Here is a 22,989-nt window from a genome sequence, read left to right as displayed (position 1 = left end):
TAAACTAATTTTTTTTTAAAAAAATGTATCTTGTGTATATTAAAACAGAAGTTACAACTTATTTTCATGTGTGATTTTTTAAAAAATGGCCTATCCTTAGACAGTCATTATTCCATATACCTATCATTTAATACTATATTATTACAAGAATATAAAAAAAAAAATATTCTACAGATTTTTCTAAGATTGTAAATCTAATAAAATCTTACTATATCTTTAAAAAATATAAATACTACTAAAAGAGAAAATTCATTTTGAAACTAATCTTATTTACATGGTATATTACAATTTGTGTCACTAAGAGTTTATTATTTTCTGAAACATAGCCTATGCCAAACAATATATATAATTTATATATTACAAACACAATAAGCCGCTTTACATAAACTATGTCTACCATAATTGTGGCCCATTTCATTTCACGATTTATCAAATTACGAACATTAAATATGCAAATTGACAATTTATACACCATAATACGTTATCATTCAGTTTACAACAAAATATATTGGAAATGAAATAATTTTCATGTTTATGAAATTTGACATATATTATAACTTCTAATAATCAACACAAAAGTTCTAATAAAATAAAATATAATAAGTACAAATATAATTGACGGTTTGAAATAATCAATTGGATGACAAGCAACTAAAAGATAACACTATTGTACTTGAATAAGTCATATACACTTTGAAAATATGCTTAATGTTTATTTTTTTTTTGTCAGCAACATTAGAGACTCATATTATAAATGTTTTATATTATATATCGCTAATGATTAAACACAAAATATAATATGTAAATATAAATGAAACAAACACTCACGTGGTTGCGCGACCGAGGTCTAATACAATAATTAAACCTAAAACTTAAAAGTTTGTTACTGCTTGTGCATTAAAACTAGGCGGTTGCCTACAAATTTGCAGGTATAAATACTGTATGAAAACATATATTACGTTTAAAAATGTCATAAAGTTTCTATAAATTTGATGTAAAAAGTAACTACTGAATATTTAGTAACAACAAATGCTTGTAGAATTATATATGTAATCATCACAAAATAACTTTTCAAACATATATTATGCATCTTCTCCGGTTTCTTTTTATTTTAATCATTATTATTTCCTTCTTTTTATTAAATTTTTGCTAATGTTTTCCTAACTTTTTACATATTTTTTCAAAATATTTATTTCTTTCTCTCTCTAAATAGTAATACAAACCAAACAATCAATGAATCAAAAATGCATCTTATAATTCTTTTCAATCATAACATTACCTTATTCATTTTATTATTTGGCTTAAATGCAAAACATTTTTTAATTAAAATTCTCACATGTTCTATTCAATATAATCCGTTCAATCTTCACATACAAATTATTTATAAAGTATATATGGACATTATAAGAGATTAATAATTACTATAGATATGATTAAATTTTTATACGAAGATGAAATCATTATATTGATTTTTATAAATTGTTTTGTATTATTATCTTATGTAATATATAAATATAAAAAGAATTTATCAAACATAATTACACTTTCTATAATTTGAAAATTAGCTAGCATATATTATTATTTGTAATATCATTTAGGTTATTTTGAAAGTGATGATAATTAGTTTTAGACTTACCTTCTATTTTAGATCTAATTAAAATAATTAAAATTATAAAATTTATATTATTATATTTTGTAGTTTATAAATATAAAAAGAATTGATCAAACATTATTATTCTCTTATAATTTCAAAAATTGCTTTTGAAAAATCATTATTTGTAATATAATTTAAATTATTTGGCAAGTGATATTAATTGGTTCTACATATTTATTTTTATTTTAAATCTACACTAAAATAAATAAATTAAAAATTATCCGACCAAGCAAACTATAACGATTTCTTAAGACTTCACAAATTATTGACAAGTTAACAAAAGTCACATAAGTGAGTTTTCTATTTTTATATACACTCTTATAAATAATTTAAAATTATGATAAAATAATTTTGTAAGCCATGGTATATAATTTTCCAAATGTTTTAAAGTTTTTATAAATGACTTATAAGACATATATGGACATTACAAGACATAAATAATTATTATAGTTTTATACACGAATATAATGTTTTATATAAGGATATGAACTCATTCGATTTCGATAAATTATGTTCTATTAATTATTTTTGTAGTATATATATATCTATATATAAAGAGTTAATTAAACATTATTACACTTTCTATAATTTTGACAATTAGTTACCTTAAATTATTATTTGTAATATCATTTAAATTATTTAGTAAGTTATACTAATTAGTTCTAGACTTACTTTTATTTTAGATCATTTTAAAATAATTGAAAATCTTTCAAGCAATCAAATTATAAAAAATAAGTTTTTAACTTCTTCTATAATTGATACTTAATTAAAAGTCACTTAAGTGACTTCTCATTTGTTATATAGATGAATTATGATTTGAATCACATTGCAATCTATTATCACTTATACAAACTATCATAGAATAAGCTAAAAATTATGTAGAAAATTGACTAATGTTGATAAAAAGAATATAAAAAGCGTCATAGTAGAAAAGAGATTTTAGTTATTATCGGTAGAGATGTGAAATGACCGAATATCCAGGTTTTAGGAAGTTTCGTGATCTAATCTTTTTATCTGAATAATTAATTATACGATCTGATTTGATTTGTAACTATATAGATATTCGCTATTTCAGGTATCCAATTTTTTTTTACATTTTAATCAGGTATCCAATTTAATCAGATATTCAATTTGATCAATACAAATAAAATAAAATTTAAAATAAATAAAAATCCAAAATAAATAAATATTTATATTTTATTACAAAAATAAAATAAATTTACTTTTAAATTTCTAGTGACTAATATAATAAATCTAATAAAAAAAATTGTAAAATTTATATAAAATTGTTTAGATATATAACAGATCAAATTGTATATCTATTTTTAAAAATATTAGTATTTGTGATTTATTTTATTTTAAAAAATATTTTATATTACTATTTGATCTACTTCGTTGAGTTAATTTTCGATTCCAGTCGAAAGACATACCAAATCAAATCAAAATTTACGTGTAACATTTGTGTGTTCGTGTTCAGAGTTTCAAGTTAACAACAAATGCTTATCCATTGACTTTGTTAGAGTAAAGTCAAAATCGGTTAAACCGGTTTTGCGCTGAACTATCGGAAGGAAGCTAACGACTACGATGCAGATATGCGTTTCACAAATCACATCCGTCGTACAGTCTCTTCTGTAGCCGAATCCTACACTTCTCCTGCTTCTCTCAGTTCCGGAATCAGAGCCTTGGTTCACAAAGCAGAGTATCTACAAGCTCTGCATCTATACACTAACCATGACAACTCCTCTCCACTGTACACTTCCGTCTTCACATACCCTTCTCTCCTCAAAGCTTGCTCTGCTCTTCAAAACCTCGGATACGGCAAAACCCTCCACGCTTCGATCATCGTGTTGGGTTTGCGGCACGATCCTTTCGTCGCAACTTCGCTCGTCAATTTGTACGTAAAGTGTGGATCTTTGGGTTACGCCGTCCAGGTGTTCGACGGTTTGTCTCAGTGCGGAGATGTCACGGTTTGGAACTCTTTGATTGATGGGTACTTTAGATTTCGTAGATTTAAGGATGGGTTTGATCTGTTTCGTCGGATGGTGGTGTTGGGTGTGAGACCTGATGGTTTCTCTTTGTCCATTGGTGTGAGTGTTTTGTGTAAAGGAGGAGACTTTGGGAAGGGGGAAGGGAAACAGGTTCATGGGTATATGTTGAGGAACTCGTTAGGTGAGGACTCCTTCTTGAAAACTGCTTTGATTGATATGTATTTCAAGTTTGGGTTAGGGGTATACGCGTGGCGTTTGTTTCTGGAGGTTGAGGATAAGTCGAATGTTGTACTGTGGAATGTGATGATTGTTGGGTTTGGTGATAGTGGGGTCTGTGAATCCAGCTTGGAGTTGTATGTGCTTGCTAAGAGTAACGGTGTCAAGCTTGTTTCCACTTCTTTCACCGGGGTTCTTGGTGCATGTGGTAGAAGTGAGAATTTTTGTTTCGGGAGACAGGTACACTGCGACGTGGTGAAGATGGGACTTGACAATGACCCTTATGTTTGTACTTCTTTATTGTTAATGTATTCAAAGTGCGGTATGGTTGGTGAGGCAGAGACTGTGTTCAGTTGCGTTTTGGATAGAAGACTTGAAGTATGGAACGCGATGGTTGCAGCTTATGCAGAGAATGGTTATGGGCACTGTGCTTTGGAGTTGTTCAGTTTGATGAGAGAGGATCGTGTCTTGCCTGATTCTTTTACCTTGTCAAATGTTATCGCCTGTTGCAGCATGTTAGGGTTGTATGACTATGGAAAATCAGTCCACGCGGAGTTGTTTAAGAGACCAATACAAAGCACACCTGCAATAGAGAGTGCTTTAGTCACTCTGTACTCTAAATCCGGATGTGATACTGATGCTTATTTAGTCTTCAAATTAATGGAAGAGAGAGATGTGATTGCGTGGGGCTCCCTGATCTCAGGACTTTGCAAGAATGGGAAATTCCAAGAGGCTCTGGAAGTTTTTGGGTCCATGAAAGATGATGATGATAGGTTGAAACCAGATTCTGATATTATGACAAGTGTTATAAACGCATGCGCCGGATCAGAGGCTCTCAGTCTTGGCCTTCAAGTTCATGGTGGAATGATTAAAACTGGTCTAGTGCTGAATGTTTTTGTTGGCAGCTCCCTTATAGATCTGTATTCCAAGTGTAGCTTACCAGAAACGGCTCTCAAAGTTTTCACAAGCATGAGAACGGACAACATTGTTGCCTGGAACTCCATGATATCTTGCTACAGCCGAAACAGCCTTCCTGAACTATCCATAGAACTTTTCAGTCTAATGCTCAATAACGGTGTCTTCCCTGATTCAGTATCCGTCACAAGTGTCCTTGTTGCAATCTCATCAACTGCAAGCTTGCTTAAAGGGAAGAGTCTACACGGTTATACATTAAGACTCGACATTCCTTCAGATACTCACCTGAAAAACGCTTTGATTGATATGTATGTAAAGTGCGGGTTGTCCAAGTATGCAGAGAATATCTTCAGGAAAATGGAGCATAAAAGCCTGATCACTTGGAACCTAATGATATATGGTTATGGATCCCATGGAGATTGTCATAGAGCATTGAGTCTGTTCGATGAGATGAAGAAGGCAGGAGAGTCGCCAGATGATGTGACGTTCCTGTCTCTGATTTCAGCTTGCAGTCATTCCGGTTTTGTGCAGGAGGGTAAAAACATTTTTGAGATCATGAAACAAGACTATGGAATCGAACCAAAAATGGAGCATTATGCAAATATGGTGGATCTTCTTGGACGTGCAGGTCACCTAGAAGAAGCTTACAGTTTCATAAAAGCAATGCCTATTGAGCCAGACAGTAGTACATGGCTCTGCCTCTTATCTGCGTCAAGAACCCATCACAATGTAGAGCTTGGGATATTGTCTGCTGAGAAGTTGTTGAGGATGGAACCGGAAAGAGGTGGTAACTATGTTCAGTTGATTAATCTTTACATGGAAGCAGGACTGAAGAACGAAGCTGCAAAGTTGTTGAGAGAGATGAAGGAGAAAGGCTTGCAAAAAAATCCAGGTTGTAGCTGGATTGAAGTGAGCAATCTCACTCACGTTTTCTTTTCAGGAGGTTCGTCTTCTCTAATGGCGTCTGGGATCTTCAGTGTATTGAATAGCTTAAAGAGTAACATGACAGATGAAGATGAGTTGACTTGAACAAAGATAATGTAATTCCGAGAATGGTGTCTTTACATCATTCCTACTTCTCAGAAACACACAAAACACTCTGGCAGCGTAGAGTAAAAATAGAGACATTCTTTGGGGATTAAATGAATGATATCACAAATAGATTGTTGGTTGCTTCATGCTCGAGTCTTCTGGAGATGCTCTCAAAAAAATGTACATTGTATCTTCTTCCTCTAGTGTTCATCACATTCCAGATGAGGTTCGGTTAATGCGCTGGGCACCAAGTTTAGGAGCTGCAGGTTTGGCTGCTCGGCCACGACCAGAAGACAAAGGTTTTGCCCTGGTGGTTGGTGGTGGAGCAGCAATGGCAGCCCAAGGGTCTTCATCATCAGACTGTACTGTCTTCTTCAAGTTCAACGGTCTTGAAGTAGTTGCAGGTGGAGGAGCAGCTATGGATCCCCACATGTCATCGTCTTCCAATTTCGCAGCTGCTTTTGCCGTGCTAATCTTTGGTCTTGAGCTTGTAGCTACAAAAAGCAATAAATTTAACGCAGCCATATTGAGTTTTAAGAGACTAACAAAACTATGTTGGGGGAACAGATTCAGACTAAAGATTGGTACCTGGAGGTCTAGAAGGCTGAGACACAGGTCGTTTTTGAGCTGCTTGAATGTTTGAGAGAGCTGGAGCAGGTTTTGGTTCATCAATCGGATCAAGATCCCAACCGTCTTTGTCGCTCTCATGACCTTCGTTAATGTCATTTTCAATATCTCCCCAACCATCTGTTGATGTTGGAGATGGTGGTGCTGGTTGATCTGTGAAGTCCGAGTTGGAACGTGCATGATGACTGGCTTTGACACTCGGAGCCTCCGTTGCTGAAGAAGATTTACAAGAAATAAACAAAATAGGAAAAGAAAAAAGTATTGACAAATGAATGAAATAGCTTATAAGCACATTTGATTAACTATCACATAATCGAATGTATAATTAAGGCTTCTTTTACTATATATCTGCAGTTGCACATAAATTTACTTCCATGGTTAAGAGAAAAAGTATGGCAAGTGATCTCAAGTGTACCTGTGGTTGTAGCATTTGAGGCTGCAGAAGCTAGGGATGGTGCCGAAGAAGAAGAAGCAAGAGACGGTTGATCTACTGGCTTACCCTTGAGAGTCAAAGAACTCATAGCCCAACTAGAGGAATAAGTAGATAGTCCAGTTAGTGTACCAATGACCAATGCTCACATATGTAATTCATCTATTTAATCTGATTTGACTATACTCACCCGATCAGACCAGCAGTCTCAGGTATAGCTGAGGCTCCTCCAGTGACTCCGGTCTCTCCAGAGTTTGTCTATTACCAAACCAAACAAAACTCAGTTATCCTCTATTCCCAAAATATCTCAAGGAAAGAGTTCGGTAGAGCTATTATTACTTACCTTCTCATAGTTTTGTTTCAGTATCTGAAGAAACTGTTCTACAGCCTGAAATGCCTTGGCTCGGACCTCGCTATTAAGGAAAATGAGAGAAAATTATTTGCATTTTGGCCAAGTGAGAAGACTAGACAAGAAAAGTACTCAAACAAGGCACCTGTCTTGATCAATGGTAAGCACAACAATATTTGGAAGAATCCTAGTTGCTATTTCAGTGTCGTCATAAGTGGTACTGGTGGCGCATAATGCAACAATACCTGCGTTAAAGTAAAATCTACTGAGATGATGAAAGATGGAAACAAGATAACAGCAGGAACATCCCAGGCCAAATGAAAAAGAACCAAAAACATCCTATATACCTGCACCACGAGCAGGTGGAAATGTATCCCGCAAGGCACGCACTGTAAAAGCATTAATCAAAACCCTTTTCCTTGTCTGCATCATACTTTCATGATCAGGCACAAACAAAAACAAAACGGCAGAGGTAACAATAGAGGTCAAAAGAACAACGAAGGTAGTGAAGACTAACCCCTTCATTTAGGTAGGTGGCAATATTCCCGAGTAATATAGTGGTATTGGTTCTGATTGCAGGCTCTTCATCCACCTGAGGATAACATAAAAAATTTAAACCACACCGAACCATAACAAATTACCATCAACAAAGCTAACAGAAAGGTGGTAATAGTTTACTGGAACATGGAAAAAAAATTGGTCAAAGCTTTATTGAGGTGGCAGATAACAAACCTGTAATTTGGAAAGGTATTTCAAGAGGGATCCAGAAAGTGTACGCTGAGACAGCTGCAGCCACAATAAGAGAAAAGAGATGTAATATTAGACACGAATAAATTGGATTATGAAAAACAAAGGAAAAAGTTGCAAGAATAAAATCTACCTTTGGAGCTAAAACGAGCATTGACTTAAGAGTCAGCTCTCGTAGAAAGGCAGATGTGTCTGCAAATCCAGTAGCAACATGAGGGTATACCTACAAAGAAGTACAGTCGAGTCAGTGTTAATGATCAAAGCATGCAACAAGACTACATTGCTGCCGAGCACCCACAGCGAAAGAAGATAAAATAAACTTACTTGTTCATCAACAATTTGCCCGGACATTGATTCTCCAAATTGATCAACATGTTGCAAAAGAGAAACTCTAATTGCTCGATCATTGGAAGCAAAAAGCTTGACTATTGTTGGCAGCACCTAAACTCATAGAAAGGATGAACTTCAGCAATTAACAGACAGAAAAATATTCAAATGGAAGTGTACATCCAACTGAGTGGTTTACAGGGTTTTAACAAAGACATGAACAACCTTGAGTTTGAAATCTTCAGCTGATAACCATGAACCCATCTTGAGTAAGGCAGTTAATGCAGGGGCAACAGCTGAACCAAATTCAAGGGAAGAAGCTAATAAAGGAAGAATCTGCATCAACCACAAGGTTAAGTCAGTAACAAAACGTTAAACCATAATACTCAAAAGGCAAACTACTTTCTTACTACCCAATAATTCAGATTCACACCTTCTTAAGCACGATCTCCCGTGGAAGCTGTTCAGCAACATTTGGTAGTTTGCGGAAGAAAGTATCCTTTTCAACACTGTCTTTCAAGTTGAGGATATCCATAAAGTGTATGGTGTCCACCAGCTTATTTTGGAAATACTCTGCCATATGTCAAAAAAATAAGTAGCAAGAGAATGACATATGGTTAAAGATAACTATGAGAGATACAAACGTTCAAAACCCCAGGAGAGGGTCAAAACAAAAATACAGAGAAAAAACTAACCGAGAAGCGAAAATAAACTAATGTAAGTTGCAAATTTGTAACCAAGATAGGAAAGATTACCGCCATTCTCTAGAAGTTTTGAGGTGTTCAATCTGCGAGAAGGCATGGAACTTAGGAGACGCTGATAATCTGGAAGCAGAGACTGTGAGAAAACAAACATTCAAACTGAAATGAAAGCCAGCTCTTAGAAACTAAAGTCATACAAACTCATAAACCATCAAAACTTTCGGAGAAAAACACATAGCGAGTATTTGAAGAAGTTCCAGATGAGGTGACGGCCAAACCTTGGGAATGCCGACAGTGTTACGCAGCTCCTCTGTTTTTCCAAGCTTAGAGCCCGAGAAGAGTTCATAAATAAGACAACCTTCAAAAAAAGAGGAAGTAAAGGGCTTCAATGAAAGAATTGCACTCATGTTGGCCAGCTACATATTACATTTAAGTCCATGGAGATCTTACCTAAGCCCCATGAATCTATGGCCCATGGTGGAGATTTTCTGATGGCAACCCAATCAGATTTCACCATTTCCATTGGCTTGTACTGTGTTCCTACTAGCCATTCAAATGGCTGAAACAAGAAAATAAGTTTAGAAAAGATGAAAAGGAAGCAACAAACTCCGGAGTGAAGATAAAATTGACGAGTGAAAGAAGAGTACCAGCATAGGTCCACTTGCAGATTCATTGCTCCCATCAAACTCTGATAGAACATCAAAAGCATGGAGTTTCCAGTCTAAAGTAGGTGTCACAACAACACTAGCCAGGCAAACATTTCCATGCACCTGTTGAGAGAATGGAAAGGAAAACATAAATGTGGTGAGGATTCAAAGTTTGTCATAACAAATTGAAGATGATATCTACAATACCAAACAAGAAAATAATATCCTAAATAGTTAAAAAACAGTAATTTTATAAGAAGTAACTACTTACAAGTTTGCAGTCATTGTTCAGGAAGCTCACGGCTTTAGTTATCTGGTGTAGCCCCAGTGCAAAATATTCATCCCTAAAGCCAGATATTCATAGTGAGAACAAAGTTTCAGATATGATCAAAATTACAATGGCAAACATGATAAGGTCAAATGACAAATCCAATATTAGGGAAAAGACATATAAGACTGTGACATGACATGATTTGTTTGAGTAGATTAAAGTGTTGGTGCAAGCTATATATCCATGGCCTATTCGGTGATGCTCATTAGAAGAGTTCAAAATCATATACCTCTGAGTGGATTTCAAGCCAAGCTCCTTAATCTTATCTGAGAGGGGCATAACAGGCTCAGTGACAATGTAGATGGTAACCTTGGAAGTAGAACCATCGTGAGTTTCAACCTCGGTGCTGTGAAGAAAAGAAAGTATATTTGGATGCCTCACCTGCAAAAAAGGAATTGGTTGGGGGGTGATATAATCGAGCCTATATAAAAGTTTCCGTAAGTAAGCAGAGAAGATTAAGAGAGAGAGAGAGAGAGAGTGAAGAGAGAACTGACAGTACGAAGGCGCTTGACACCGTTTCTACCAGCAGCCAAATGGCCATCTTGAGCATTGTTCCCAGAAAGAGCAAATATCGAAACTGGAGATCCATCATCCTGAACAAACCAACCAACATATATTACATGATAGGAGAGACTGTGTATCAAAAACTAAATCCATCAAAGCTTATATACATAGTGTCCAACGTGAGACTCTAAAGTAACACATAACAAGAACAAAAATCGATTACACAGCTAATCAATAAACAGGAGAAAGATGCAGACTTTGAGAGAGAGAGAGAGAGAGGACCTTGGAGGTACCACGAAAGTGATTCCAGGAGCCCCAAGCAGAAGGGTAAGGATCACCGATGTTGTAAGGTAGATCCTTCAGCCCCGTCCCAGATCCACCCACCACTCCCTTCAAAAACTTGAACATCTCTTCTTCACCTCCTCTCTCTATACCGTTCTCAAACACCCAGCAGTAATCGAAGAAGGTTTGTGCTTTTTTGATGGATCTATATGGAATCAGAAACGAACAAAGGAAGCTCCTTTTCTAATGATTCTTCTTCTTATTCTTCAATTCGATCTGCAGATTTGAGATTTGTTTTTGCTACTTTAAATTCGTCGGAGTTATGATCGGACCTGAGCGGACTGGCTGGCTTTATCGCCGTTTTCTTGTTTTCATTTGACAATTCGTGCTGTTTATTTGTTCACAAGACGACGTGATGTTTACAGTTCGTGCTGTTTTATTACATGTGGGCCTAGTTATATAGCTTAGGGTCGATTCATGGATTGGGCGGTTAAATGTTTTCCAAGTTTTTGCTTTCGGGTATATGAAAATTTCCTTTAATTTGGTTTTCTAGCCCAAACTCTCTCCTTTTTATTTCAATCGTGTGCATTTTTGTTGGTTTTGGTGAAATGTTTAAAATAGGGTTTAAAATATACATCTACTATTTATTTTCATTATGAATGGTCAAGATTAACACTTTTTTTTGTCAAATAGTCAAAGATTAGCACTAAATACCAAGATCTACACGAGTAATGTGTCGAGTTTCAACCCAAAGTGATAAACATTAAAATGCATAATGGAGTAGCCTGATTTGTTGTATATATGGGGTCGATCGTATCCATAAATATCAAGAATATTGAACACTAAAGAAGCATGGTTATAGTAATCTAGAACAAAACAGTTGTAGAAATCTAGTCTACTTGTTTAAGAATATTCTAAACCATATGTTGCTTTCATCTTCTTTTTGGAACTGCCTGGTCTAATAAGATCATGACTCTTGTATTTGTCTTTATGCAATTCAATTGAATACCCTTTTTTACAGAAAAAGGAAAAAAAGGTTTGTAGAAGTTTTTTTCTAAAATACATTATAAACATTAGAGAAACCTCTTATTTGAATCATTTTCATATTTCAAAACAGCTGAATGAAAACTTTGATAAACTCTACAATCATGATCAAAAGATAACTGAAGATTATTCAAATATATTTTTGATGTATCAAGTGCTAATTAGACTAAATACATGTTTCAGGCCCTAAGAATAAACTTCTAGTTCTACATTGATGTTGTTAAGAAATTTACCAAAAGTAGCTATAGTTGATTCAACGCCTTAGAAACTTCTTAACTGATGTGTGGCCACTTTAAGAAAAAAGTGTTCAACAGTTTTCAGCATTGAAATTTCAAGTCGTCGTCTAGACTTCTAAGAAAATCTTCTAACATTGAATCTTGAAGAAAGGAAACAAAAAAAAATAATTAATTTGTTAAATCATAGAAGACCATGACTTGGTCAATATTATTACCAGTTCGTCTGCCGTGTGTTTAAGAACACGAACCAGCCCTTGCTACGTCGACTATCTCCGACCGGGTCAATGGGTTAGATCTTCGGTCGGGATCTTGCCAAAGAAATAGTTCATACATTTATTGGAAAAAAAAATTGTTGTTTCCTTATGTGGAATAGGCTAAAAGTTTCCAGTTTGGTTTAATATCATCGAGAAAGAAAAGGTTAAAGCTTGTTCTTGAATTTTGGACATACTTTGCCTGTCGATTAATTGAATATTAATTCAATTCATTTTAGCTAAAATAAGTAGTGCAAAATCACAGATACAATACTCCCACGGGATTCCAGCCTCTATTAAAACAAAATCATAGTTCTGTATAGAAAATATATATATTCGACTTCTGGCCTTGTATTCCGGTATCATGCGATATAGTTAATTTTGACATAGTCGGAAAGCACTTCAAATTAGAAGCAAGCCATGTGGTGATCTCTCGAAAAAGTTTACACTGTAGAATTAAATTCCTTCTTACATGAATTGATCGGATTAGCGGATAGAGTGTATAAAAAAAAAACTTAGTGCAAGAAATGATGTCGACTTAAGAAAATGACAATCACAATCTTTGAATAATCTGCATGTTAAGAATTTCAATAGACTTGGAACCAACATCGAAGTTAACTGTTGGCGCTCACCGTTGTTTACGTATCTCTTAGTCTATATATATGCCCTAATGTATGTGTTACTCATACCAAAAACATAAACGTAAGGTACAAATGGAAGAGGTAATGTCAATTATCTTCCGTGGATTGAAACTTGTTGATGAGCTTAAGTCAAGCTTGCAGGAAAAGTCACCGGAAGCTCTGTCCACCTATCTTGACGAGATCACAAAGACATTTTGTGATGCAAAAGAGCGGTTGAAGATAGTCCTTGTGATCAGGAACTCGGAGACCGCAATGAACCAACTTAAACCGGCGATTGCGGCTTGCTCAGACCAGATGCTAATGCAGATTGAACCGGGTCTGATGCAGGAGTATTGGTTAAGGTATGGCGGGTCCACGTCATCTCAGGGAACTGAAGCCGTGACTCAAAGGCAGCTCATGGCTGTTAAGGGTGACGGCGGACGAAATTTGATGGCTACGGAAAGATCCGGTGGCTCAGGTAGCGGTTCATCCACGCCAAGGCAACGTAGAAGGTAAAAAGTAGAAACGCTGTATAAGTTTTGATATTTTCTTTTGTGGTAGAAACGACATAAAGCCTTCTTAATTGATACCGTAAAATATTATAAAACCAAGTATTTGTTTCAAAAATGCCACAACTTTGAAAATTTGAAATGGTGCCAAAAACACTACAGGTTTAGAAATAGTTAGTAACTATTTCTAAAGATTCAGAATATCTTTTATAATAATTTTTGACTTGTTCTTTATTTTGGAATCATTCATCTTTGGATATAAGGTATTCCAAAACCATCTATCTTATTAAAGTAGAAGTACTTTAAGCTTTTGTTTGGTAATAGGGATATGAATCCTTAAAAAATTAAATTTTGTCTGGTAACAAAGATAGTAGAGAATTTTGTCTTTTCCTTATTTAAATGATAGATTTAAGTATTTAATGTCTTTTCCTAATTTAAATAATAAATTTCTTTAATAGAATGAATCTTAACCAAAATAAATTTCTTTATAGATTTTTTGTTAACATTTAATATTTTTCAATATTTATTAGTAAAAATAATAAAATAAAAATCACACATCCAAATCAATTTATATATCATATAAATAAAATATAAAATATTTTATTTATAAATTGTTAGTATAACACTTTTATAATATAAGTCCAATTAGTTATAAATATTATATTTTTATATTATACACTGTAATATAATAGATGATTAAAATCACATAATATAATTATTTAAAGTAATAAATAAAAAATTTGTTTTAAAATGTTATACTAATGGTGGAAGCCCATTGGTCCAGTGGTTTGATCAATGGTTCAATTGTTTCTACATCCGGAGGTCTCGGATTCAAACCCCAGAAAATACCAAATTATGCAGATTATGGAGAAACAAGTTACAGAAGATTTTCAGCTTGGTGCATGGCGTACCATCGAACATGGATCTCATATGACGGCTCAGAGTGGTGCAGTCAGGCGTGTATTCTCACATGGTGGTAGGATTGTCGGCTGTAAAATCGTCTTTGTAATATTCGCATCGTTGTAATAGCATAATTAATCGATAATAATCGACTCAGACGTTAAAAAAAAATGTTATACTAACAATTATGTAATACATATTAATTTACACACACACATATATATATATAGATATTATATCATTAGGATAAAAAAAAATTGAAGTGAAAGCAAATATTTATACGGCCACGGGTCAAACTATAGAAATAAACAACAATGGCGTAAGATTTTTTTTTAACAAATTTATTTTAATTTCAAATATGTTTATATATTTTATGTATTTATAAATTATTTTATTTGTTATTAAGAATGCTGAGATTTTGGAATTGGAAAAAATTATGACCCATCTCTATATTATTTTAATTAGAAATTTAAAATTTATATCAAAATATTTTTTAAACTTTTAATTTTTATTATAACTATAAATATTAATTTTCAATCTAAATTTATGTTTAGATATTACAAATATATCATTTATAAATAAAAACTAAAAACATAAAATAAATACCCGCCCGGTTGGGCGGGTCAAGATCTAGTTCATTCTTAAACCTAGAGTTGATGATATTTTTAGAATTCTAGATGGTAGCTTTAGAAAATGAATTATTAAATACGGGCGTTCTGAAAGTTGTCCGTATATCAATTGAGAATTGTGATATGGATAAAATGCATCTAATAAGTTTTCTTTAATATTTTTCACTAGACTAAATCTTATTAGAATTCAATGGTCTATTAGTCCATTTCAAGTTTCAAATTTCCAACATTTCTATAGAATACATAAGGTGTACCATATGTACTAATTAATGTAGATTTTATGAGTACGTAGGAAAAACGAAGGAGAAGAACAAACGGTGTTGGTGGCGGCGTTAAGGTCAGGAAATACAGATCTACCACCTGACGATAACCATACTTGGCGTAAATATGGTCAAAAGGAAATTCTTGGTTCTACGTATACTAGGTAAATGTTGAAAAAGTATCCTAGGTAAGTAATCTTACGAATGGTAAAAAAACAAAACAAAACTTTACTAACTACTTACACTACTGATTAATAGACCGAAACGAATTCTAGAAAAATACTTTTGATCGTCAAGTAGTCAAAAATCTATATGATGGTGAAATTATATCAAGGTCACAAAAGGCGTCCATTTAGTTATTTAAGTAACCAAGAAATACACATTTACATCACATCAACATGTTGTAATCAGTCTCTCAAGTCTCAACCACCAACGTTTTATTAGAATGACGAAATAGCCATATTATTAAAATTCAGTTGAAAGTTGAAACTTCGATCTTATAAAGTAATACATTTTTTTCAGGTTTCGTTATCAAATAACACAAATCACTAGGTGATAGTCCGTGCCTTGCACGGGGTGAGTTAGTCAAAATTATTATTAGTTTTAATGTATTTTGATCCAATAGACGGAAAATGTACATGTATATATAATGTTATTTTATTTTTTCGAAAAGATTATATAATTGGTTAGATTCAATTGAAGTATATTTTATGGAAAAAATCAATAGGAGTAAACAATAACTATATATTATAAATTTAAGATAAAACAAAACATAGGCAATAGAATAATTGCTTTCATAATAAAATGATGACTGCAATAACTAAAGAAACATAGATAATAGAAAAATAAAATATGAAATGATATAAAAGCTTTCTTGAGAACTCATGATTTCCAATCCTATAGAGAGACATCACAAAGAACTAGTTTACCAAACAAAACACACTTATTTATTCTTTTTACTAAAAGAAATGATATACCTCTTTTTCTTGTGAGAATGTTTTTGCTAAGGGATGATTTAAGAAGTTGGCTGTGCTGGGGTGATATCAACTCGGCAATGGGAGTTAAATAGGTCCTATGACTCGTCGAGCAATAATCTCTAGTAATAAAATCGCCATAATTGTTACAATATTCGTCATTAATTTTTACGTAAATTTTGCGTATAACCAATTATAAACTTGCCGTATTATTCGATATATATAATAAATCAGGTTTGCAAAAAAATCTTTACATTAATGATTGCGGTATGGGTTTGACAAAAATAAAGGAAAGTTTATATCACGTGAACAATGGTCAAATTCTCTAACAATTAAAACCGATATATTCTTACCAAAAATATTATTACCGATAAAGGAAAGTTTATATTACATGAATAATGTTTCAAAGTGCTATGATATGATTATTTTCGTGGGGTTAAAGTTACAGTTTGAGGAAAGTTGTAAATATTAATCAACGACGTAATTGTATCTAAATTAGGTATGATTTGCATTTGTATATATGATTTTAGCCGGATTTCCTACTAATAACAATGGAATTATAAAAAAGTCAAACTTAAGATTCCGTGATAAATGTATTGTTACCAATTTTTGTTAATCCCCTTTTATATTTATATTAAATTATGAGCATTTTTTAAGAGTAACCATATATATATACAGTGGCAAAAAAAACAATGTAAATACCAATAATAGATTTTTTCTTTAGTACAGAGTCCATAAACAAAACAAATGTCACAAATAATGTCATATATATATATATATATATCCGTATACAATGCAAAATATATAACATACTTTGCACCTATAAACCAAAACAACTATAACATATCTATTATTGTAAAAAACAAAATAATAGAAATTGAGTTTGAGATGATTTTTATGTGTGCTTCTGCTACCATTTATATATTGAACCATTGAAATGAAGTTATGGTTGGAGTAGGTTTCCTACGTGAATGTACAAAGCTAACGTGAATGTCAATGATTTCTGAATGATTTGTTTCCACCGTCGAATTATTTACGGACTCTAAAATGATATAACGAAGAGGTAAAGGTTGTTTAATGAATGTAATGTAACATAGACTGTTCGTTTTTCTAATCGAACTAATACAAAGCATAGAATATATGATCATGAGTCACCTATTTAATACAATGGCATGATTTGTAATTAATCTAGTAAAAAGAAGGTATTTAAATATATGGTGTGAGAGTGATTGTGGTTGTGACACCTAAGAAATGACATCTATCTTATTAAAACAGAAATATTATGTTGGACCTAACATTTATTTTGTAAGTTTTTAAATTAAATACACCTTTATACTTTATAGTTAAACCTACATTAAATCACTAATGTTATTTTCTTTATAATACTATCCATGTTTCCAAACAATATACTTATTTTTATACTATTATCAATGTTCCAAACAATATATTTTTATACTACTATCAATGTTCCAGACAATACAATAATTAATCTTAGTTATTTTATATCTATCATTTTATCTTTAAAATTTGTAGAAACGTCATAATTTCATAAATTGCAAAATAATAAACTTTAAAATTTGGATTATAAGATTACATATCGGTCATCCATCAGTCATCTATCAGTTCAATCGGTTAGTCTCGAGGTTTAGTGATTTTTTTAATATGAATATTTTAAAACCAAAAATTGAATTGTCAGATCTCCGGATAACGGATATAATCACAATCGGGTTGAATTTAAAAACATTGATTTAAATGCAAAAATATTTTAAATACACACTCTTTAAAAATTACCAAAATATTTGTTAAGTTATTAGTGAAATTTTTTATCGTAAAATATTCCGCGCTTGTAAAGCGCGGGTCAAAATCTAGTTCTCGTTATTAAAACATGACCATAAGCTTACTTTTTAAAAATGCTCATATTTTAGTATAAAGAGGATTTGCGTTTGCTTAAAAATTGAATGATTAATACGCAGTTAAATATAGTATATAGATGGGATTTGGCACTAAGTGAAACATATACTTTCCATATCAGAGACAATCACGTCTTTCAATTAATACAGATGAAGAATACACTTCTTTTGATTTCGTAGAATTAAGTAGTAGGTCAATATCAAAATTAACTTGGGATATATCAGTGGCACACTATGTAATAATTCTAGTAAGTCAAGAGTTTTATCAAATTAGGAATGAGAGTGAATGTGGGAGTGACACCTAGGAAATGGCAATATGTAAATAACACATCAAGCAAAGGTTATTTTTTATGAGTGCTCCTAAAATAATATATAGGGGATTATCTCTTTCTTAGTTCATTAATACCTAGTTTTTTTTTATCATATTGTTGGAATAGTTTAAACATGTCCTAATCACATATAAAGAAATTAAAGCAAATATATATACGTGTATATAAATGATTGTGCAGGGCGTACTATAGATGCACCCACCAAAAGTTATACAATTGTCCAGCCAAGAAGCAAGTCCAACGCCTCAACGATGATCCCTTCACCTTCCGAGTCACTTACCGTGGCTCACACACTTGCCACATCTACTCAACCGCTCCCACCATATCTACCGCTGCCCCCACCGCTCCAATTGCAACTACTGCCACAACTAGCCATCCCGTTGACTATGGTCCGTTCTTCGACATGGCCGAAGCTATGATGTTCGGTAGCAGCGGGAGTGGAGCCAACATGGATTTCATTTTTCCTTGCAATGATCCACCTCCTCATAATCACTTTTACCGGAGGCCAGAAGACGGCGACGGAGACAAATAGGATTCACATATCTACAGAGAAAGGAGTACATGTTTATGTTCAAGAAAAAAAATGAACATGTTTGATTTAATTTATTAATTATTCAAGTTTTGCATATTACACGTGATTCTGGTTTGGGATCTGATGGGAAACCAATTCTTTTAAACTAGTTCGCTTTTACGAAATTGAAAGTGTTCTGTTACTAAGGGTTGTTTCAACCCTGTATTTATTTAAATTGTTTCCATAGCTTTCTTCTCATTCTCAATATAAATATTCAAACTAGCATATATTTTCAGGTGATAATAAAAATGACAAGTTTACGTTTTAAAAGAAAATCAGAGTTTTGAAATCCGGACCGGTGGTCAGATCGGGGTTAACAACGAAGCGGATTCCAACATGGATTGGGTTAATGTCAAAATTCAACTAAAATTGAACCGGTTAAAAATTTATATTACACCGTTAAAAAACCCAAAACCCAATGACAATGTAAACCGGCCAAATCTTGGTTCGTATATAACTAAAATTTTGTTGATAAAAAAATATTTTTCTTCTTTTAAAGTAAAAGTAACTTTTTTGAAAATTAATAAAGTATCATTGTCTCGTCTTTTTTTTTTATTATGCTGTTCTTTTTTTAGTAAACTGTTTATTTTTTGACGTTTCTGCAATTCATGTCACAAGATTCACAAATTTAAAGTTTCACGGCAAGGTATTCTTTTTGTCTACTTTTCACTTTATTTAAATATTATTTGATAAATTTTGTTGAAGGCTTTAATAATTGAAACATTTACCTTTTTCAAAATTTGTATAATTTATAACAGAACAAAGTACTTAATTTATTTTTACTTGTCATTCCACGAGCAATCAAAACTTAGGCTCCGAATGGTTACTGCGGATTGAGCGGTGCATGACAAGGGTTTAGTTGCGGTGCGGTTCTAACAGTTATAAAAACGTATAGATATATGGTATATGTAGAAATTTTTGTTAATGTTGCGGTACGGGACATCGTTTACCATTCGAAGCCTTACTTGGCATGAACTGTTTTTTCTTGCTTGTGGTTTAAGCTTTGATTTTTTTTTTCAATGTACTTAGCAACTGAAGAAAATAATCTAGAAATTCAACTTTCACCAAATTCAAACACAAAAACTAGTTTAAATGTGTTTATTCTTATTTATTTTTTATTTGAACTATTACATTTTCAGTTTCTTATTTTAAATTTTATGGTTATTGAAACATTTTATTTGATATTATGATCTATTTTTGTAAGAATATGCATATTATTAAAAGATATTACTAAATTCATTATAAACCAATTTGAACCCGATCAAAAAACCCTGTTGAACCACAATAATCCTTGAACCAAAAAAATTATGGGTTCGCTAGCAGATCCGGTTTTAAAAGCACGTAATTATTAGAGAAAAAAAATCAATTGTTTTTAAGGTGCTGAGAACATTTTTTTTCAATGCAATGCCAGTACTTCAAATTAATTAAAAAAATAGTGTTAGGGTTTTGATATTTAGTTTTAGTGACAAAATATCTATTTACATAAAGATTTTAAGAACTTTTTTTGATATCCTTTAAAAGGTCCCTATTTTCATACAAATCTCCAAAAGGAGCTCATTTCATCAAATTTTGTTTTTAGCAAAATCATCTCAAGTTTACTTTAAAGAGATATAATTGACTCTGAAATAGAACATGAAGTAATCAGAGTTTTTGACGCAAAGGAAAAAGGGACAGTAATTAGAATATCCAGAATATGTTGTGCACACTTTTTCAGTACAAGGTACATTTTCTTACAGAAATAATGCACTATCATTATATTTATAATAAATTAAAATCAGGGGGCAAATTTTTATTTTGTCAATATCTCACAAATTGGCATGAACTTGTTGGTGTTTCTTCCTTTTTGCTGTTGTCCTTTTTTACAGACTATAGAATCCAAATAATAAAAAGGGTCTGATCAGTGTCAAAATTAGCTATTCAAGTGGATGTTTTGGTCCCTCCACCATCACTATTCACCATATGCATTGGCCTTCGTTTTGCCCTTTTGTTCATCGTGTGCATTTGCTATGCCGACAGAGAAGGAGTTCTCACAGAGAAGACACTTTATTCTCTATTATTTTATAACAGTATAGTCACTAGTAGAAAACTGTGATATAGACACGGTGCAGTCACAAATGATCGTGTCATTTTTTTACTTAGACATGGAAAAGTCATAGTTAGTCACGAAAGACGTAAACATGACTAACCGTATCAATTTTGTGGCTAATAAGACACGTTTTGTCACTTTAGCTTCGTGACAAAAGATACTCATGTTTTGGTATAACTTGTTTGTGGTTTTATTTGACACGATTAAAAAAATGTGTGAAAACTGTGACTTTTTAGTCACGAAATAGACATAAAACTGAAACGTGACAATGTTGGTGTTAAGTGAAACACTAAACCCCAAACATAAATTTAAAATTCTAACCCTAAATATAACAAATCTAAGTGTAATGACATAACCAAAAACTAAACTCTATCCCTTAGAAAAGTTGTAAAAATAACTTTTCAACTTGTAACCCCCAACTTTCAACTTAACCCCAAACCCTCCAAACCCCAAATTTCAAATCACAAAGTTCAAATATTAAACTTTAAACAATTTATGATTAACATCAATATATAATATTATGTATACGAATATTTAGAACCATATCCACTAAAACATTTTTTGAAACTTTAGCCAAATCCTTTAACATCATCACTAAATTCTAGAATTCAAATTCTATTTTCCAAAACTCAAACCCTAACTTATAAACATAATCCTTAAACCTTAAATTTTGTATCAGTAAAATTCAATAATAAATCATAAAATAAAATCCAATTAATAAGTTTTTATTTATATATTTATATTTTTACAAATATATTTTACAAATACAATTAATACGAAAGTATTACTTGTTCTCTCAAAAAAGAATTTGTCCAGTTACAAAAAAAAAACATTACTCTTTCTTTTTTTTTTTTTGTCACTGACTCTTTCTTTCTTTCTTACTTCTTTTCAATCCCTCGCTCGAAAATCAGATAGGTAACACGTAGCGCATTGAGTATTTACGCTTACTTTTTTCCTTTCATTTCTATGTCCTTCTTATTTCTTATTGGTCAATCCATTAGGTGATGGATTGCTATCCTAACCATTGATTGAAATGATCTAACGGTCCAGATTTCTTTATTTGTGTTTCTTCCTGTCCTCTCACGCGTGTTCTTTCTTCTTCCTATGCAAAGTTAAGCTACTATGTCTCCCTTTCCCTCTCCATCTCGGTTCATTTGCTTTCTTCAAAAAACAATAACTAATCTAATAATCAATAACCTCTCTATGTATTTCTTCCTCATTGTATTTGACTGAGTTTGAATCAGTTTTTTTTGCAGGACGTGGTGATGTCTGAAGAGCTTGCGAAGGTCCTTTGACGTCGCCATCGGAACACACCATAGAAGCTTGCGGGGGAGAAGGTAGGTTGACGACGGAGGAGGCAACCGTGGTCTTCCCAGATACAACAGCGTCGGCATTAACTCCATTCCGGTAATCTAAGCGGTGTAGTCGTTTAGGCAATTTTGATTTCGGATCTGAGATTTGCTTACAGCTTTTGTGTATATTTTGTAGAAGAGGAAGGAGGAGGAGGAAGAAGAAGAGAAAGAGGAGGAGGAAGAAGAGAAAGAGGAGGAGGAAGAAGGAGGAGAAGAAAAGGAAGATGCTGCCGGAGACGGTCACCTGCGGTGGTCGGGAAGTGTAGATCTACATATGTATTTTTATATTTATATAATGCATATGTATATTTCAATAAGTATATATACATGTATTTATACTTGTGTATTTTATTGTATAATTAATTAATTTTTTTTTAATTTTTTTTTAATAATAGTCACGTATTAGTCACCGATAATATCGTGACTTACGATTATTTAGTCACATAGTTTACCGGTGTTACATCGTGACTGAATTAGTCACAAAATATGATCGGTAACAAATCGTGACAATGTTAGTCACGAAAAGTCACAGGGAAAAATGTCACGATCGTATACACACGGTTTTTTT

General features: G+C 32.7%; 3 protein-coding genes and 1 long non-coding RNA gene across 5 annotated transcripts; 3 read left to right on the top strand and 1 right to left on the bottom strand.

Moving 5' to 3' along the window:
• The first annotated feature begins 3,098 nt into the window (after nucleotides 1–3,098).
• On the top strand, nucleotides 3,099–7,053 carry LOC108847572 (pentatricopeptide repeat-containing protein At2g40720). The gene is made up of 2 exons (XM_018620847.2): nucleotides 3,099–6,690; nucleotides 6,787–7,053. The coding sequence occupies exon 1, from the start codon at nucleotides 3,247–3,249 to the stop codon at nucleotides 5,800–5,802; it is 2,556 nt and encodes an 851-aa protein (XP_018476349.1). The 5' UTR covers nucleotides 3,099–3,246; the 3' UTR covers nucleotides 5,803–6,690; nucleotides 6,787–7,053.
• LOC108847573 (uncharacterized) lies at nucleotides 5,777–11,060 on the bottom strand. Its single transcript, XM_018620848.2, has 21 exons — nucleotides 10,751–11,060; nucleotides 10,459–10,557; nucleotides 10,194–10,345; nucleotides 9,905–9,977; nucleotides 9,634–9,756; nucleotides 9,437–9,545; nucleotides 9,265–9,344; nucleotides 9,041–9,122; nucleotides 8,719–8,858; nucleotides 8,511–8,621; nucleotides 8,283–8,399; nucleotides 8,092–8,181; nucleotides 7,944–7,997; nucleotides 7,729–7,803; nucleotides 7,559–7,634; nucleotides 7,357–7,456; nucleotides 7,206–7,275; nucleotides 7,053–7,120; nucleotides 6,848–6,960; nucleotides 6,394–6,645; nucleotides 5,777–6,299 (listed from the first exon to the last, which is right to left on the bottom strand). Exons 1-21 carry the CDS (start codon nucleotides 10,874–10,876, stop codon nucleotides 6,016–6,018), a joined length of 2,394 nt encoding a protein of 797 aa, XP_018476350.1. The 5' UTR covers nucleotides 10,877–11,060; the 3' UTR covers nucleotides 5,777–6,015.
• Nucleotides 11,061–12,919: 1,859 nt separating this feature from the next.
• Nucleotides 12,920–19,208, top strand: LOC130509746 (WRKY transcription factor 55-like). Of its 2 annotated transcripts, XM_057005929.1 has the most exons (3): nucleotides 12,920–13,413; nucleotides 15,232–15,363; nucleotides 18,593–19,208. In XM_057005929.1, the coding sequence occupies exons 1-3, from the start codon at nucleotides 12,956–12,958 to the stop codon at nucleotides 18,942–18,944; spliced, it is 942 nt and encodes a 313-aa protein (XP_056861909.1). In that variant the 5' UTR covers nucleotides 12,920–12,955; the 3' UTR covers nucleotides 18,945–19,208. The 2 variants fall into 2 exon arrangements, with proteins under 2 accessions (XP_056861909.1, XP_056861910.1); XM_057005930.1 differs by lacking the exon at nucleotides 15,232–15,363 and having other exon boundaries at nucleotides 12,929–13,413.
• Nucleotides 19,209–21,984: 2,776 nt separating this feature from the next.
• Nucleotides 21,985–22,799, top strand: LOC108846270 (uncharacterized). Its single transcript, XR_001948624.2, has 2 exons — nucleotides 21,985–22,476; nucleotides 22,558–22,799. It is a non-coding gene; the product is annotated as an uncharacterized LOC108846270 (long non-coding RNA).
• The last annotated feature ends 190 nt before the right edge of the window (nucleotides 22,800–22,989 follow it).

This window comes from Raphanus sativus, chromosome 3 (genome assembly GCF_000801105.2).
Source record: "Raphanus sativus cultivar WK10039 chromosome 3, ASM80110v3, whole genome shotgun sequence".
NCBI classification, from domain to species: domain Eukaryota; kingdom Viridiplantae; phylum Streptophyta; class Magnoliopsida; order Brassicales; family Brassicaceae; genus Raphanus; species Raphanus sativus.
This window is presented reverse-complemented; position numbering and strand designations above follow the sequence as displayed.

Bases quoted from the DNA above. Each gene is read 5' to 3' on its own strand.
- LOC108847572 (XM_018620847.2), top strand. From the start codon at position 3,247: ATGCGTTTCACAAATCACATCCGTCGTACAGTCTCTTCTGTAGCCGAA.
- LOC108847573 (XM_018620848.2), bottom strand. From the start codon at position 10,876: ATGTTCAAGTTTTTGAAGGGAGTGGTGGGTGGATCTGGGACGGGGCTG. The intron at 7,998-8,091 runs GTAGATTTTATT...TTGTGGCTGCAG, and splicing joins TGCTCGTTTTAGCTCCAAAG to CTGTCTCAGCGTACACTTTC. The intron at 7,121-7,205 runs GTAAGTAATAAT...GTTTGGTAATAG, and splicing joins TGAAACAAAACTATGAGAAG to ACAAACTCTGGAGAGACCGG.
- LOC130509746 (XM_057005929.1), top strand. From the start codon at position 12,956: ATGTGTTACTCATACCAAAAACATAAACGTAAGGTACAAATGGAAGAG. The intron at 13,414-15,231 runs GTAAAAAGTAGA...ATGAGTACGTAG, and splicing joins ACGCCAAGGCAACGTAGAAG to GAAAAACGAAGGAGAAGAAC. The intron at 15,364-18,592 runs GTAAATGTTGAA...ATGATTGTGCAG, and splicing joins CTTGGTTCTACGTATACTAG to GGCGTACTATAGATGCACCC.